The sequence below is a fragment of the Malaya genurostris genome, chromosome 3, assembly GCF_030247185.1.
Source record: "Malaya genurostris strain Urasoe2022 chromosome 3, Malgen_1.1, whole genome shotgun sequence".
Classification (NCBI taxonomy): Eukaryota; Metazoa; Arthropoda; class Insecta; order Diptera; family Culicidae; genus Malaya; species Malaya genurostris.
Genome location: NC_080572.1, coordinates 166,498,209 through 166,511,614, shown reverse-complemented (window position 1 = coordinate 166,511,614; position 13,406 = coordinate 166,498,209). Strand labels below are relative to the sequence as shown.

Genomic DNA, 13,406 nt, shown 5'->3' with positions numbered 1-13,406 from the left:
TTCTTGTTACGAGATGTTTCGTGAATATACATTGCCTAAAAGCGCTATATTGTGCTCTGGTTCGTTCTACACTCGAATACGCAGCTGTTGTTTGGTCACTTTATTATCAAAATGATATTCAGCGTATAGAAGCCATCCAACATAAAATTATTCGTTTCGCGCTACGTAAACTTCCTTGGAGAGATCCTCTGAATCTTCCGACTTATCCAGACCGTTGCAAGCTCATAGGTCTTGTCTCATAGGTTGTCTGTTCGTAGAGACGTGTTTAAGGCCACTTTCGTCGCAGATCTGCTTCAATCTCGAATGGTGCTGTGTGAAGTAGTAACCAATGTAATTTCAGGAAATGTATCATTTGGATAATTATAATCTGTTGGTACAAAAGATAAGAAGTTTTATGCCTGCTGGAGAGAGCTGCAAATAAACAAAAAAAAAACAAATAAATAATCTCTACTTCTAATTTGCTGTACGAAGGAAATATTGGGCTCACTACTGGCAATAACTCGACTGTTCGTCTCAATCTTACAAAACCCTCCACTCTGTTCCGGAACGACAGCGAAGTTCTCTTGTCCAGATATTTTTAACGTACAGGGACTGGATAGCTTCGATTCCCACAAGTGTACCTAGTATTCACATTTTATTTTCCATGTAGTTTGAATCACAGTTGAGTCGACATAAACAAATTATAGTCGCGATGCCAAGCTATTCTTTTAAAATTTTGTGCACAATTCATATGCGAGCCTGGCTATCTGTATTATGCACACTTAAATTTTTTAGCTGAGTCTCGCCAAAAAAATGCCGAGATTCGCACAGCCGAGTAATTAGCAATCATCTCGGCAAAAATAAAATACTGAGCGTCTCGGCACCCTCAAATTTGACAAACGTCAAATATTGCCGAAATCGTCAGCATAAGATTTACTGTTTGCTCAGTGAAACGTTCACTGAATATTCGGCAATCCAATAAAACGAAAAAATGAAAAAAAAATTACCGAATCATCAGTAATTAAAAATCTAGTCAATTAATTTTGTTTGTAATTTCTCAACATTAAAAACACGCCATTCAGGATCAAAAATTCGTTTTATTAACACTTAAAGGAGGCTTACAAATTTGTTGCCAGTAGTGCTTAAAGCCTCTACCTGAAAACATGTAGCATAAAAAAGCGGCGTTTCCGGATGCGGCCACCTTGAGTCGAGCTGGAAATATGAAAGTAAAAATATATATTGATATTTGGCTTACAAAAATGTTCAATATTCAATTATGCATATACGGTATTGTTCAAAAAATAAACTTACTTTGATCTATTAAATTATTCCATGCATTGGGTTATTTTTTCGCATATCCCCCAAAGTTTTGTCTCCAGGACGCTTTGAGCTCCGTGTTGGGTGTTTTTCCCTTATAATCGCGAGTGCTCTGATAAAGTCGCTTTTTATAAAGCAAAACATGTCACTATATTTATTCAATATTTTTACTTGCAAGTTTTTTCACCATTTTTTCCCTCGAGAATTTCATCAGAAAATAATCGCGCAATGCGAAGCGAAAATGTAACGCGGCAATAAATGACAGCTGTCGTGCTGAATCTCGACAATAGCTAGCGCATATTCCGAAATCTCGATAAACGTCTCTGCTGATGTCGGCATATCTGTTGTTTACTGATAAATTCAGCAAGCAATTATGCCAAATTTCGGCAAAGTCAAGCATTTTACCGAAATATCAGTGAATGCATTTAACGAAGTTCAGAAACATGCGGATTGATTACTGAGCAATCAGCAAATTTACGTGTTGCTGATCAGTTTCGGCATTTCATTATGCCGAGCTCAAGAAATGGTTTTAAGTGTGTGTGATTCGTCTTCTCCATCGACAAACGCTTGAGCTTGGATCCTTTGTAAATATAGATCAAACAAGTCGATCTAATTTTAGATGATAGATATATCAGAAATCTATGAACAACCGATTTTACGATTCACTACCTCAGATTTCGATTTAATTTACTATCATGTAAAAAACTATGTTAAGTTTTCTGTGTTAACTGAATCCTTTACAATGTCATTTCACTTTCCAGATCGAAAATGTACGGATGATAGACAGATACAATAGCAAAAATCCGACGGTAGGAGTGTTGTACCTCACTGCAACACATCTTATTTTCGTCGATCCAGATGCCAACAAGGAGACATGGGTAAGTATTGATTATTTCAATTTTTGCTCAGTATAAATTTAATAGGACTTCAAAGCATATGCGAGACGAGTGTATTGATGTTGGTGTCTTCTATTTTGTATTGTTCCTCGAACAGTTACTTGAATAGTGCAGGGCAAAGCAGATTATTTTGAAGAACCGTTCAGAACTTGACAGTTCTACCGAAAGAACTAGTTCTCCTGAATCGTTTATTCGTTCTTCAGAAATTTTGTATGTTCCTTTCGTAGAGTTTCGTGCAACTTTACGTTAAATAAATAAATTTTTTACTGCATTCTTGAAAATCACGACCATTTTGAAATATGCAGTTATGATTACCCTTTTTGTAGAATACAATCACTTTCATTTCTTTTAAAAATATCTATCGTACTTCAACAAAAAACGTTTGTTCACTAATTCTTCTAGAAGAACTATTTATTTCGAACCGTTCGCGAACGAATTGCTCATCTCTAGTATTGAAGGTATATCTGATAATCATTTAACTATTTAAACTAATTTCTAAATGTTCAATCGATATCCAATTTCAAAGAAAATCCATCCAACAACATTATTTTAATCCATAGAAAAAGCAGAGACTGCAAACCTAAGTATGTTCAAAATTATTTTAAACACGGTAAACAGATTTTTGTTTGTATCATATTCAACCACGAAATTCAATCCGTAAGAACTATTTGCTTGTTTAGTCGATCTTCAATAATTGTATCGCTTATAGTGTCTTATTTTATTCCTATAAATAGAATTATATCAAAGAAGTATGGCAGATATACCAAGGCTGAAGCAAAAAATAAACAAACAAAAAATTCCAAACATTTTTGTTAAACTTGAAAACCTAATGCATTGGCCTTTACTAACTAATTCAAATAATGATTTATTTTATCTCATGACCTAATGCTCCCATGAACTGGAAGTATGTTAATTCGAATAGGTTCAACGAATAAGGGAGCTGAGATACAAAATACATGGAACATCCCGAGCTCTATATGTTTATATTAAATTAAAAACATAACATTTAGTTTCACTCTTTCTGAAAACATTTTTATTCAGTTGCTCTTCACTTAGAGTTTATGATCCATGTCTGTTTAGCGGTTTATGTTGAACTGCTTTATTAATTATTATCATCGTTTTATTTCATCCCGCCATTAACTGTCGTAGTCGTTCGCCGGGGTGCTGAATTGCTAAGTGGCCTGGCAGTTCAATGGAAACTGTTATTCAACGACAAGTTTGTAACGAAATGTAATCCCAAAGTTACGTGTCACAATGCACAGTGGTTCGGACCCACAATTTAGGGGGACAAAAACATTTGTGGCTTAGCCTTATACTTTAGAGCTATGATGTCTTCAGAACAAATAATCAGTGACAGATAAACCATATTTTGATGCATATAGTATTAGGGTGGCTCTTATTATTAGGGCGCCCCAAAAATTATTTTCTGTATGTGATGAGATGGAGGACTGCATCCTTCGGCATTGTAGGAAAAATTATATCAAGCAACTTTGCCGAAAACACTATTGTAGTATCTCTAACGATTTTAGTGTTATAGCTATTTTAATAGAGCAGCTTAGGGTGTTCCAAAAAAAAATCAGATTTTTTGCTCTAGCTTTCATATTTTTCATTTCTCGTTTTTAGTGTCTTTGAATATCTTTTAGAGTAAACTCCAAACCAATTTTTTGATGACTAGCGCATTCAAGTAGCGTCTTCTGAACCGAAGTTATGAGCAAAACTAGTTCAAAAACAGGCAATTTTTAAACTGCTGTATTAACATTGGAACAAATGAAAATAATCTGTTTTTTTCATTTGATAGAAAATACTTTCGAGCATGTTTATAAAAAAATGGTGGAAACTGTGCCCGTAGATTTTTCAAAGATTATAAAACAGTAGCGCAAATCACCGAGTTAAATGAAAATATACTTGAACGGTTTTTTAAAATCTTAACGTTGATAAACTGCAAAGTGGAGATTTCGGTTCCTGAATACATCTTACTTTACTATGGGGTGCCTTTTCTTAATCATGAATATCTCTTGTAGTACTTAACGCTTCAAATTTAAATTTTCAACAGTGTTAGATAACCATAAATAGCTAAAAATTTGGGTTTTCTCAAACTTTTGAAAATAATGAAAACCCATCACGTTTTTTTCCTTTTAAGAACTCGGACAACGGTTTTAGCCCGGGTTGGCGGTTCAATGTATAGGGCGCTGGTCTTACAAGCCAGTTGTCGTATTTTCGAGCCCCGACCTGGAAGGATTCTTAGTGTCAGTAAGATCGTAGTACCAGCTATGCAATGATCCTGTTCGCTATGAATCGGCTGCAAAGTCTGTTGGAACAGAATGGCCAAATTCCACAAATGGAATGTAATGCCAAGACTGCTTAACGACGGTTTTGAGGTAGTCTCAGTCCATGATCCAAAATTAATCATTTTTTCTTGTGCGTTAGACGGGACTGGACGTCGTGATGAGGATCTTCCCCCAACGGCAATAACAATAGATCTTCTGCGTGTTAAAAAGTCTCAAACGCTCCGTTCGTGCTGTCATTCACTATTATGTCCGGAACTCGAATTTAGAATTCTGATTCAGAAATTCAATTTAAGAATTTGAGAATCGAACTTATAACATAACTTTTAGATATGGATTCTGGAACAACATTTCTGAACTCGGAACCTGAATGTTGGAACTGAGTACTGAACCAGAATTTAATTCATGAATTCGGTTTTGGAATTTACTTCCTGTATTTAGTTTCGGATATTGATTCCAGAATTTAGATTAGAAATGAGAACCTGCATGCTGGAACTAAATTCGAAACTTGAATTCTGGAACTAGATTTTGGAACTTTGAATTTCAGTTCCTTAATTATGGTTAGGAAATCAAGTTCAGAATTTCGTTCTAGAATTAAATTCTAGACCTGGATTCGGAAAATGAGTTCAGTTCAGAATTCCGAAACTAAATTCATGTATGAATTCTCGATCAGGATTCCGGACCTGAATTTCGTAACTGAATTCTGAGCATGTCTCAGGGTCCGAATGTAGTCCTTGAATTCAGTTACCTCATCCTGGTCCCGAATGACAAAAAGTTCAGTTGTAAACATCGGATAAATTTTATAAATCAGTTTTTTCAGAATCATTGAAATACAATTCTAGAAGCGAAGCAGTAAAATTCACATAAACAAACAATTAATATGAATGATTGTAGACATTCGGAAGTGCGAAAAATCATGTAAATTTTATTCGTATTTACGTCCTTAAGGGACAGGTAGGGTCTAACACGTTTGTAAAACCATTTTTTGTATTTTATTATAGTAAAATATTTCGAGAATATTCTGTGAAATTTTCAAGCCTATCGAAGCAAAACTCAGCAAGTTATGGGCCTTTATCTTTACTTATCTCATACTACGAAGAGGTAAGAGCTCGGTACACAGTCCCAAGATTTCTACTTCGATTGACTTCAAAACTTGACAGAACATTCTTGAAATGTTTCATTATAACGAATTATAAAAGACAAAATAGGATTTTTTGAAAATGTTAGACCCTTCGGGCTCCCTGAAGTAATAAATTGTTTCCATTGATTTTATAGATAAAACCCCTTTCTAATCCACCTCCTTCCCCCCCTTAAGTTATTTCTGTGACATTATTTATCCACCTTCTATTTCGTATATGCTCAAGTTTTTTCAGAGATGTCTAAGCTAATTTCGACCCTCTTAGTTTTGTTTGCTACTATTGGGTCATTGACCGATTTCGAATAGTTTATGATTAACATTTCTGGTTTCAGATATATAATCGTATAAGTGACGTAATTGACGAACCACATTATTTAAGCAATGATCAATGATCAAGTTCAAGTATATTATTGCTGATACTTTCGGCTCCGCAAATATCACCAAATAATCGACGTAATTCAACTAAAAAATAACGAGACTATATGAATGACAAGTGAAAGGTACTATAACACCATTAAAGGGATTATGAAGTGGTTTTATTCCTTTCAAGCACGCGTAAATGACCGAATCTTGTCTATCTTTTCAATTCTGGGATTATAACAACGCAAACGTTTTTCCGAAACAAAAATCGTAAGTTTATCGACTGAATCGTTTTGATTTATTTTCATGTTTCGTCATATCGTGAAACATCTATACATTAAAAATATATTAAAATTGTTACTCTACATGTGCTATACCTATCTCATGTTCTATTTATTTATTTATTTATTTCTTATTGGGTTCATCGGACATATGTCTAAATGAACCGACAGAGTGGGAAAAAGCCTATATGAGTTGAACAAATTTCATGCCATTATCAGACAGGCGCAAAAACCACTATCTTTTAAACAACAAACACAAAACAAAAAGTAATTACAATGGGTCAAGTGAAATAAATTAACACATAGAAAAAAAACAGTCCTTATAATCAGAGTTGCTAAATGTCACTATCAACGAGCAACTTTGCACGACGAAGATTGGAAAGTTTATGTCACTGGACTGCTGCCAACCAGGCTCTACCAATCATCATATATTGAGTGTCTGAGAGCCGATCTATCATAACTTAAATTCTCTTGATATTATACTCACCAGGACGCTCATTGATTGCCGATGCGATTGATATTATCTTCATTTCTCCTGTCACTGTTTGATTACGATGTGACTAAATATTAATCAAGCAGCATAAACATTGAATTAAATTCATGTATTCCAATAAACTCCGAAATCCAATGACTTTTTACAAAGAACAATGAACTTTATCATGTTTATGTTTATGTTAGTACTCTCATGGAATTTTTTTACTTCAACAGGGAATAGGAGAATGAGAGAGAGAACAAAATGCGTCACCTGTCTTTGACTAAATATACTTCTACTTGGTCATTGAATTATCGAGTATCTCATTTGACAGACACTTTGATCGTACCGATTTTAGTTGACGATGATTTTAGTCAGTCTGTCAAGGTCATTTGACATGACTGACAATTTGCAGCTCTGCTTATAATATAGTTCGTTTCATTCTTTCTGGGAAGCGACGGGAAGGCTCATTAAACTCAAAAATTGTTTCAACAGAAGTAAAAGCTCGTGTGCACGCAGTTATAGGTTCGTTACTTCCAAATAAAGTCCTGTGGAATCCGTTTTGAAGTAGAGTCGTATATCGCAATGATCTGCTTGGTACTCGAAAACTAATTTTGCTAAGCAATTCTGGAGCATCGATCTCCCCGTTTATTAATTTCGCAATGGTCAATGCTTGTTGAATTTTTCTTCGGCGCTGTAAAGTATCGATTCCCAATAATTGGCATCTGTCCGGGTATGGTGGCAAATTTACAGGATATCTCCAAGGCAAATGTCGTAATGCCATGCGAGCAAAGCGTTTCTGAACACGTTCAAGTCTAAGACTCCACGATATTTGATACAGACACCAGATTACTGAAGCTGAGATGAATCCCAGCTGACGGGAATCTTTCGAAATAACTAGCGACCGTTGGACATCGAACGTCAATTTGGCATCCATTTGTACACCAAGATCACACACCTGAGTCACTCTAGATAAAATTGTTCCATCAATGTTATAGTCGAATTTAATGGGACGTAGAATTCGATTAAATGTGATAATTATGGCATTTGGTTACATTGATAATGAGTTTATTTTCCCTGCACCAATTTGTGAACCTTGTAAGCAAATTTTGCAGTCGTTGGCGATCCTCAACACTACGAACGGCGAGATACAGTTTCAAATCATCTGCGTAGATTAATTTACAACCAGATCCCAAGAGTAATGCAACATCGTTGAAAAATACTACAAATAGCAAGGGTCCCAAGTTGCTACCTTGCGGAACACCTGATTTATTCGAGAATTCGGACGACGCAACGTTATTGATTTTTACACGCAGTTGTCTATCGGAAAGATATGAGTTCAGCCAAGACACGAGTTGCGATGATAAACCAAGTCGAGATAATTTACACAACAGTATCCGATGATCAATCTTGTCAAACGCTGCTTTCAGATCAGTGTAGATGACATCCATTTGTGCTTTTGCCTCCGTACTAGAAATACATTTAGACGTCAAGGTTAACAAATTCGTTGTAACTGATCTACCAGGCATAAATCCGTGTTGATCAAATGAAATGTAGTTCTTTGCACGATCTAAAATAGCACCACTCACAATTATCTCGAATAATTTCGATGAGGCTGAGAGGCTGGTTATTCCTCGATAATTTGCTACATTTCATCGATCACCATTTTTGAAAACAGGACACATATATGACTGTTTCCATATGCGAGGGAATCTGCTTTGCTCGAACGATTGGTTGAAAATAACACTTAGTGGTCGAGCTATGGAGGATTGACACTATTGATATTCTGCGAATACTCATTACGTTATAGAATTCAAACGCACACTCTGTATCTACTGAAGAATGTCAATTATTTACAATTATTTATTAGTCTGATTATCTGACGCAAAGTATCTTTTTTTTATTTTAAAGGTTTTGTATATGCATATCGCCAGCGTAGAGAAGCTCCCTCTAAGCACAACCGGCTCACCACTATTGATACGCTGCAAAACTTTCCTCTCCATCACGTTCGTTATACCAAAAGAACGTGAATGCCATGACGTGTACATCACACTGATGAAACTGTACCAACCGGTAAACATAAAAAATCTCTATTGCTTTCAATACACCAGCACGGCAAAGGAGCTACCAAAGACAACAGGATGGGAATATTTTAAATTGGAAAACGAATACAAGAGGATGCGTGTCCCCAATGATCAGTGGAATTTGTGCACACTAAATCAAAACTATGAATTGTGTGATACGTATCCCCAGTTGCTGTACGTGCCAAGCGAAGCTAGTACTGCAATGTTGCTGGGAAGCTCTCGTTTCCGATCGAAGGGACGCCTTCCGGCGTTAACCTACTTACATAGCAATAAAGCATCGATCTGTCGGTGCAGTCAGCCACTATCAGGTTTTAGCGCCAGATGTCTCGAGGATGAGCAAATGCTGGAAGCTGTTCGCAAAACGAATCCGAACTGTGGGTTTATGTATGTAGTTGACACAAGGCCGAGGGTGAGTACCGGTTTTTTTATGAGCCTCTGTTCTATGTCGTTAAGCTAATCATCCATCATCAGTTCTGTATTGTTTTGATTATCTCAAGAATTATGTTTTAATAACACCATTGTAATTTTCTCCATTCAATTCAAGGCTCAATGTATTATTATTGCTTAACTCGCTTTGTGAAATAACTCTTTCTATTAGATAAATGCAATGGCAAATCGTGCCGCTGGGAAAGGATATGAGAATGAGGCCAACTATGAGAACATTAAATTCCAGTTTCTCGGAATTGAAAATATTCACACAATGCGAACCAGTCTACAGAAAGTAATAGAATGTAGGTATTACAGAGCTTGAGGGAAACAAATAGCTTTACATATATAAAAAAATCCGTACAGGTTGTGAGCAGAAATCTCCTACCATGAGCAGCTTTCTCAGTGCATTGGAGTCATCTGGATGGTTGAAGCATATCCGTTCAATTCTAGACACTTCCAGGTAAAACTTTTTTATATTGTTTATCTTTAGCAGAGCTGCTACTATGTTATATTCTTTGTTATACTGATAAATATAAAATTTGATTCCTGATGGTTTGATATATCCGGTTAACACGGGAGACAGTTATCGAAAAAATTTAGCCACTCTTGTTGCCTTGTGCATTTTTGCAAATCTTTAAAAAATTAGTAATCGTATTAATTTTGAGTTCGGAAGCTAGAGTGACCAACAGTGAACGAGTATGGGGCTAAATTATGTATCTTCCACATTGAACAAAACCTTTAACCAAAGATGAGAAATATTCCGTTGTCACTGAATGACCATAAGTCAGTAATCGACCTCAGTGCTGACCATCGATAAATTGTCTCGTTACGTGTAGGAGCCGCTGTATTGTCGTAAGCAGGGTTGCGAACGGTACTGGAGAATGACACGAATCAGCAGACAATCAAACCGCACAAATGACAGCAGTTGCCGATTGTACTTCGCCGTGACTGTAGCAGATGAAAAATGAGGTCTCATGACATTTTCTCTCGTGAATGTCGCCGTTTGCTGTCATCGATAGCTGTTCTACTCTTTTTATTCTAAGAATGGCTAGCCACAATAAACAGTAGCAACAACTTTCGAGAGACAGTCGCCAACAAGGCTCAACTTTGAAATTCGTTTTATGACGATTCTCATAAGGTGTAGAGGGACATGCACAAGAAAGTCTTGCTTCCCAATGCAGACGGTTTTTTTGTGTATCCTTACGTGTTTTGTTTCTCTGCACTCCCGCTGGAAGGAAGCGGTTCAGTGAGAAAAGTGACTTCCAGAATTTGGATTGTGGGTTCGTTTTAGAAGTTCGAGTGATATTGTTTTATTTCCAGTTGGTTGATTCACTTCAATGCACTTTTTCGATCAAACAATAAACCCCGTTCAGCATGAACCAGAAATGTAGAAGTAACAGGAGAGCAAAATTTATTGTCTCTGCTGTAAGATTTCTTGCCTTTGCGTCATATTAGAAATTTAAGTAAATATTTGCAATATTTTTTAAACATCTCCATGAACAAACTTTGTGATTGAGTTTTTTCAAAACTGAAATTGAACCGTTAATGAAAACATCGCACTCAATTTATCGCCACAGATCGGTCACAGCGGATATGACAGTCCCGTTATGAAAATGTCATGACATTTTGAGCTCGTGACATTCTCGAAACCCGTGACCGAAAATAAACAAAGCAGCTACCTATCCAGTATGTACGTACACTACCACAAAGCGAACGCTGTGGCTTCGACAACTGTGAGAGCAGAGATGTCTATCTCCTCTGTATGACGAAGAGCAAGCAAAATTTCTCCTCTCGCACTGACAACTTCAACGAGAGCTCTTCTCTTTCACATATATACACCACTGTTGTATAAAGTGTGCACGCATCATGAGTGCGTTTGTTTATTTGCTTTTGCCTCCTCCACTGAATCGCACCTAAGTGCTATAGCATTAGCTCATACTTTCAGCAGATACTTTCACAGAGGTGTACACGCCGGTGAGCACTCTGGTGTATGGTTTGCGTAGAAGAAGCGTGGACACGCAAAATCAGCAAAATAAAACAATTTATCGTAAAATTTTCGGTTTTCCTTGCAAATTTTTCATAGCAAGGCCAGATCTACTCTCTATTAATTGAAATTCACAGAAGTGTTCGCTCACCATCACGCTCCAGTGGTCACTTGGGTGTATTTAGACGAGAGCGCGTGAGAGCGATTCATGCGAAGACAATGTGTTCCACTCGCGCCAGCTGCTTAAACCACAAGCACACACTCAAATGCTGTCTATTCGACACTGAGAAGAAGTGCGCTTTCCTCTTTGTGCGATGCTTCGTTTTTTGCATCCTCGGTGTGGACAAGAATCTGACGCCAGTGTGTATCACTCTGGTGAAATGTCATCTCTGTGTGAGAGAATGCGACAAAATTAACTGCTCTCCATATTGCTGTCGTGCGTCGTGGCTCTCATGATTGCGGCAAGATCTCGTGTCATTGCGTGTTGCCTACTGTTGAACGTAGCAGCTGCGCGTATCGTTGGCAGTGACTGTCTTATACTTGGTGACAGTTTAAAAAAATGTAAAATTATCGCACCCATGGTCGTAAGAATATTTGAAAGAATAGTGAATCTAACACATATTGACTACCCTGATCGCAGTATTTGTTCTCACGCATTTTTACAAATTACAATTCGATGCTAGAACTGTAAGATGCTGCAAGAGAAATTGGTTAAAAATGGGTATCGTCGTAATTAGGAGATTTTTAAATACATTTACTTACAAAAGAATTCTAATGCTAAATGTGCCTTTTTAAATTTGTTGTATTATGACTAATAGAAAGCCATATTAAATGTTTGAATTTCCAGATCCCTTGAAAAAGTCCAGACCCGAGGGGATTCCCCCTTTCGCTCTTCCCTCTCTGCGGCCCTGGATAGAAACGACTACGAACGTAATGATCCATTTTTTCACTGTGTCACTTATTAAATAGTTGTTCTCTGGATTCAGCATTCCATCTTTCTGTGATTCTTTATATACAGGGTGGGCCATTTAAAGTGGAGTCCTTTTTATCTCTGAACAAAATATATGAAAAAACGTTTTTTTTATTTCCCTTTCGATTATAATTTATTTTGGTTCCAGGTGATATGTTACAACTATTTTTTAAAAATGATATCGTGTTAATGGCCACCTTTGGCCTTGAGTAACAAATGTGTCCTTTTTTCGGCGTTTTCCATCGTTTTGTATCGGTCAGTATGGCGGCGATTTCACGTCGTATATAGTCTTTGAGTTGAGCTATGGTTTATCAGCGTTTGGGTTTCAAATAGCCGCACAAAATAGAGTCTGGTGGCGTCATATCGGGAGATCTTCGCTGGGCCAGTCAAAATCACCGCTTTTCGATATAACTCGTCCGGGGAACAATGGTCATAACAAATCGATTGTTAGTCAAATTGTATGGCATGTTGCACCGTTTTGTTGAAACCAGCATCCATTCAAACCATTTTCACGAACAATGGGCATCACAGAATCATTCATCATGGCTTGATAACAATCGCCATTAACAGTTTTCGTTGCCACACCAAACTGTAACTTTTTTGTCGTATAGAGGCTGTTTCTTAATTAACTGAGAGTTTTCGTCGGCATAGAACCGACAATTTTCCTTATTAACCACTTAACGACCAAGGGAAATATGTTTCCCTTCTATAAATATCGTTATAGATTCTTCAATTACTAGTAAATCGATGTTTTCTTATACTGAATTTTAAAGAAAACTTATTTCCAAGGCGACGAGTGTTTTTCTGTACGAATAAGTAAGAAGAACTATCAATCTTTATTGCACTAAAAAATTTTGTGCAAAATGACGTATAGAAAATAGAACACATAACAAATGTGTTATGTGCAAAGTTCACAAGTACATGAAATCGTTTCGTAGAATCCCATAACTAACTATTTATTTTACTATTCTGATAATCAAAGCAAACTCCTTTTTGCCTTTCTCTATAGAAAGGTATTAGAATTGCTGGAAAAACCGACTTTCGAACGGAGCCTCGGAGACCCATAGTGTTATATACCATTCGACTCAGTTCGACGAGATCGGAAAATGTCTGTGTGTATGTGTGTGTGTGCACTTTTAGAAGATATTTGAACGCGCTCAATTTTCTCAGAGATGGCTGAACCGATTTTAACAAACTTGGGCTCGTTTGAA

At 36.7% G+C, this 13,406-nt stretch overlaps 1 protein-coding gene across 3 annotated transcripts in view; it reads left to right on the top strand.

Moving 5' to 3' along the window:
- Positions 1 to 13,406, top strand: part of LOC131434977 (myotubularin-related protein 8) — a 52,754-nt gene that overhangs the window by 29,093 nt on the left and 10,255 nt on the right. For all 3 annotated transcript variants that reach the window (XM_058602362.1, XM_058602361.1, XM_058602360.1), the window contains exons 2-5: positions 2,058 to 2,174; positions 8,640 to 9,221; positions 9,411 to 9,543; positions 9,605 to 9,701. In XM_058602362.1, the coding sequence (XP_058458345.1) occupies positions 2,058 to 2,174; positions 8,640 to 9,221; positions 9,411 to 9,543; positions 9,605 to 9,701 (929 nt within the window). The remainder of the gene's footprint in view (positions 1 to 2,057; positions 2,175 to 8,639; positions 9,222 to 9,410; positions 9,544 to 9,604; positions 9,702 to 13,406) is intronic.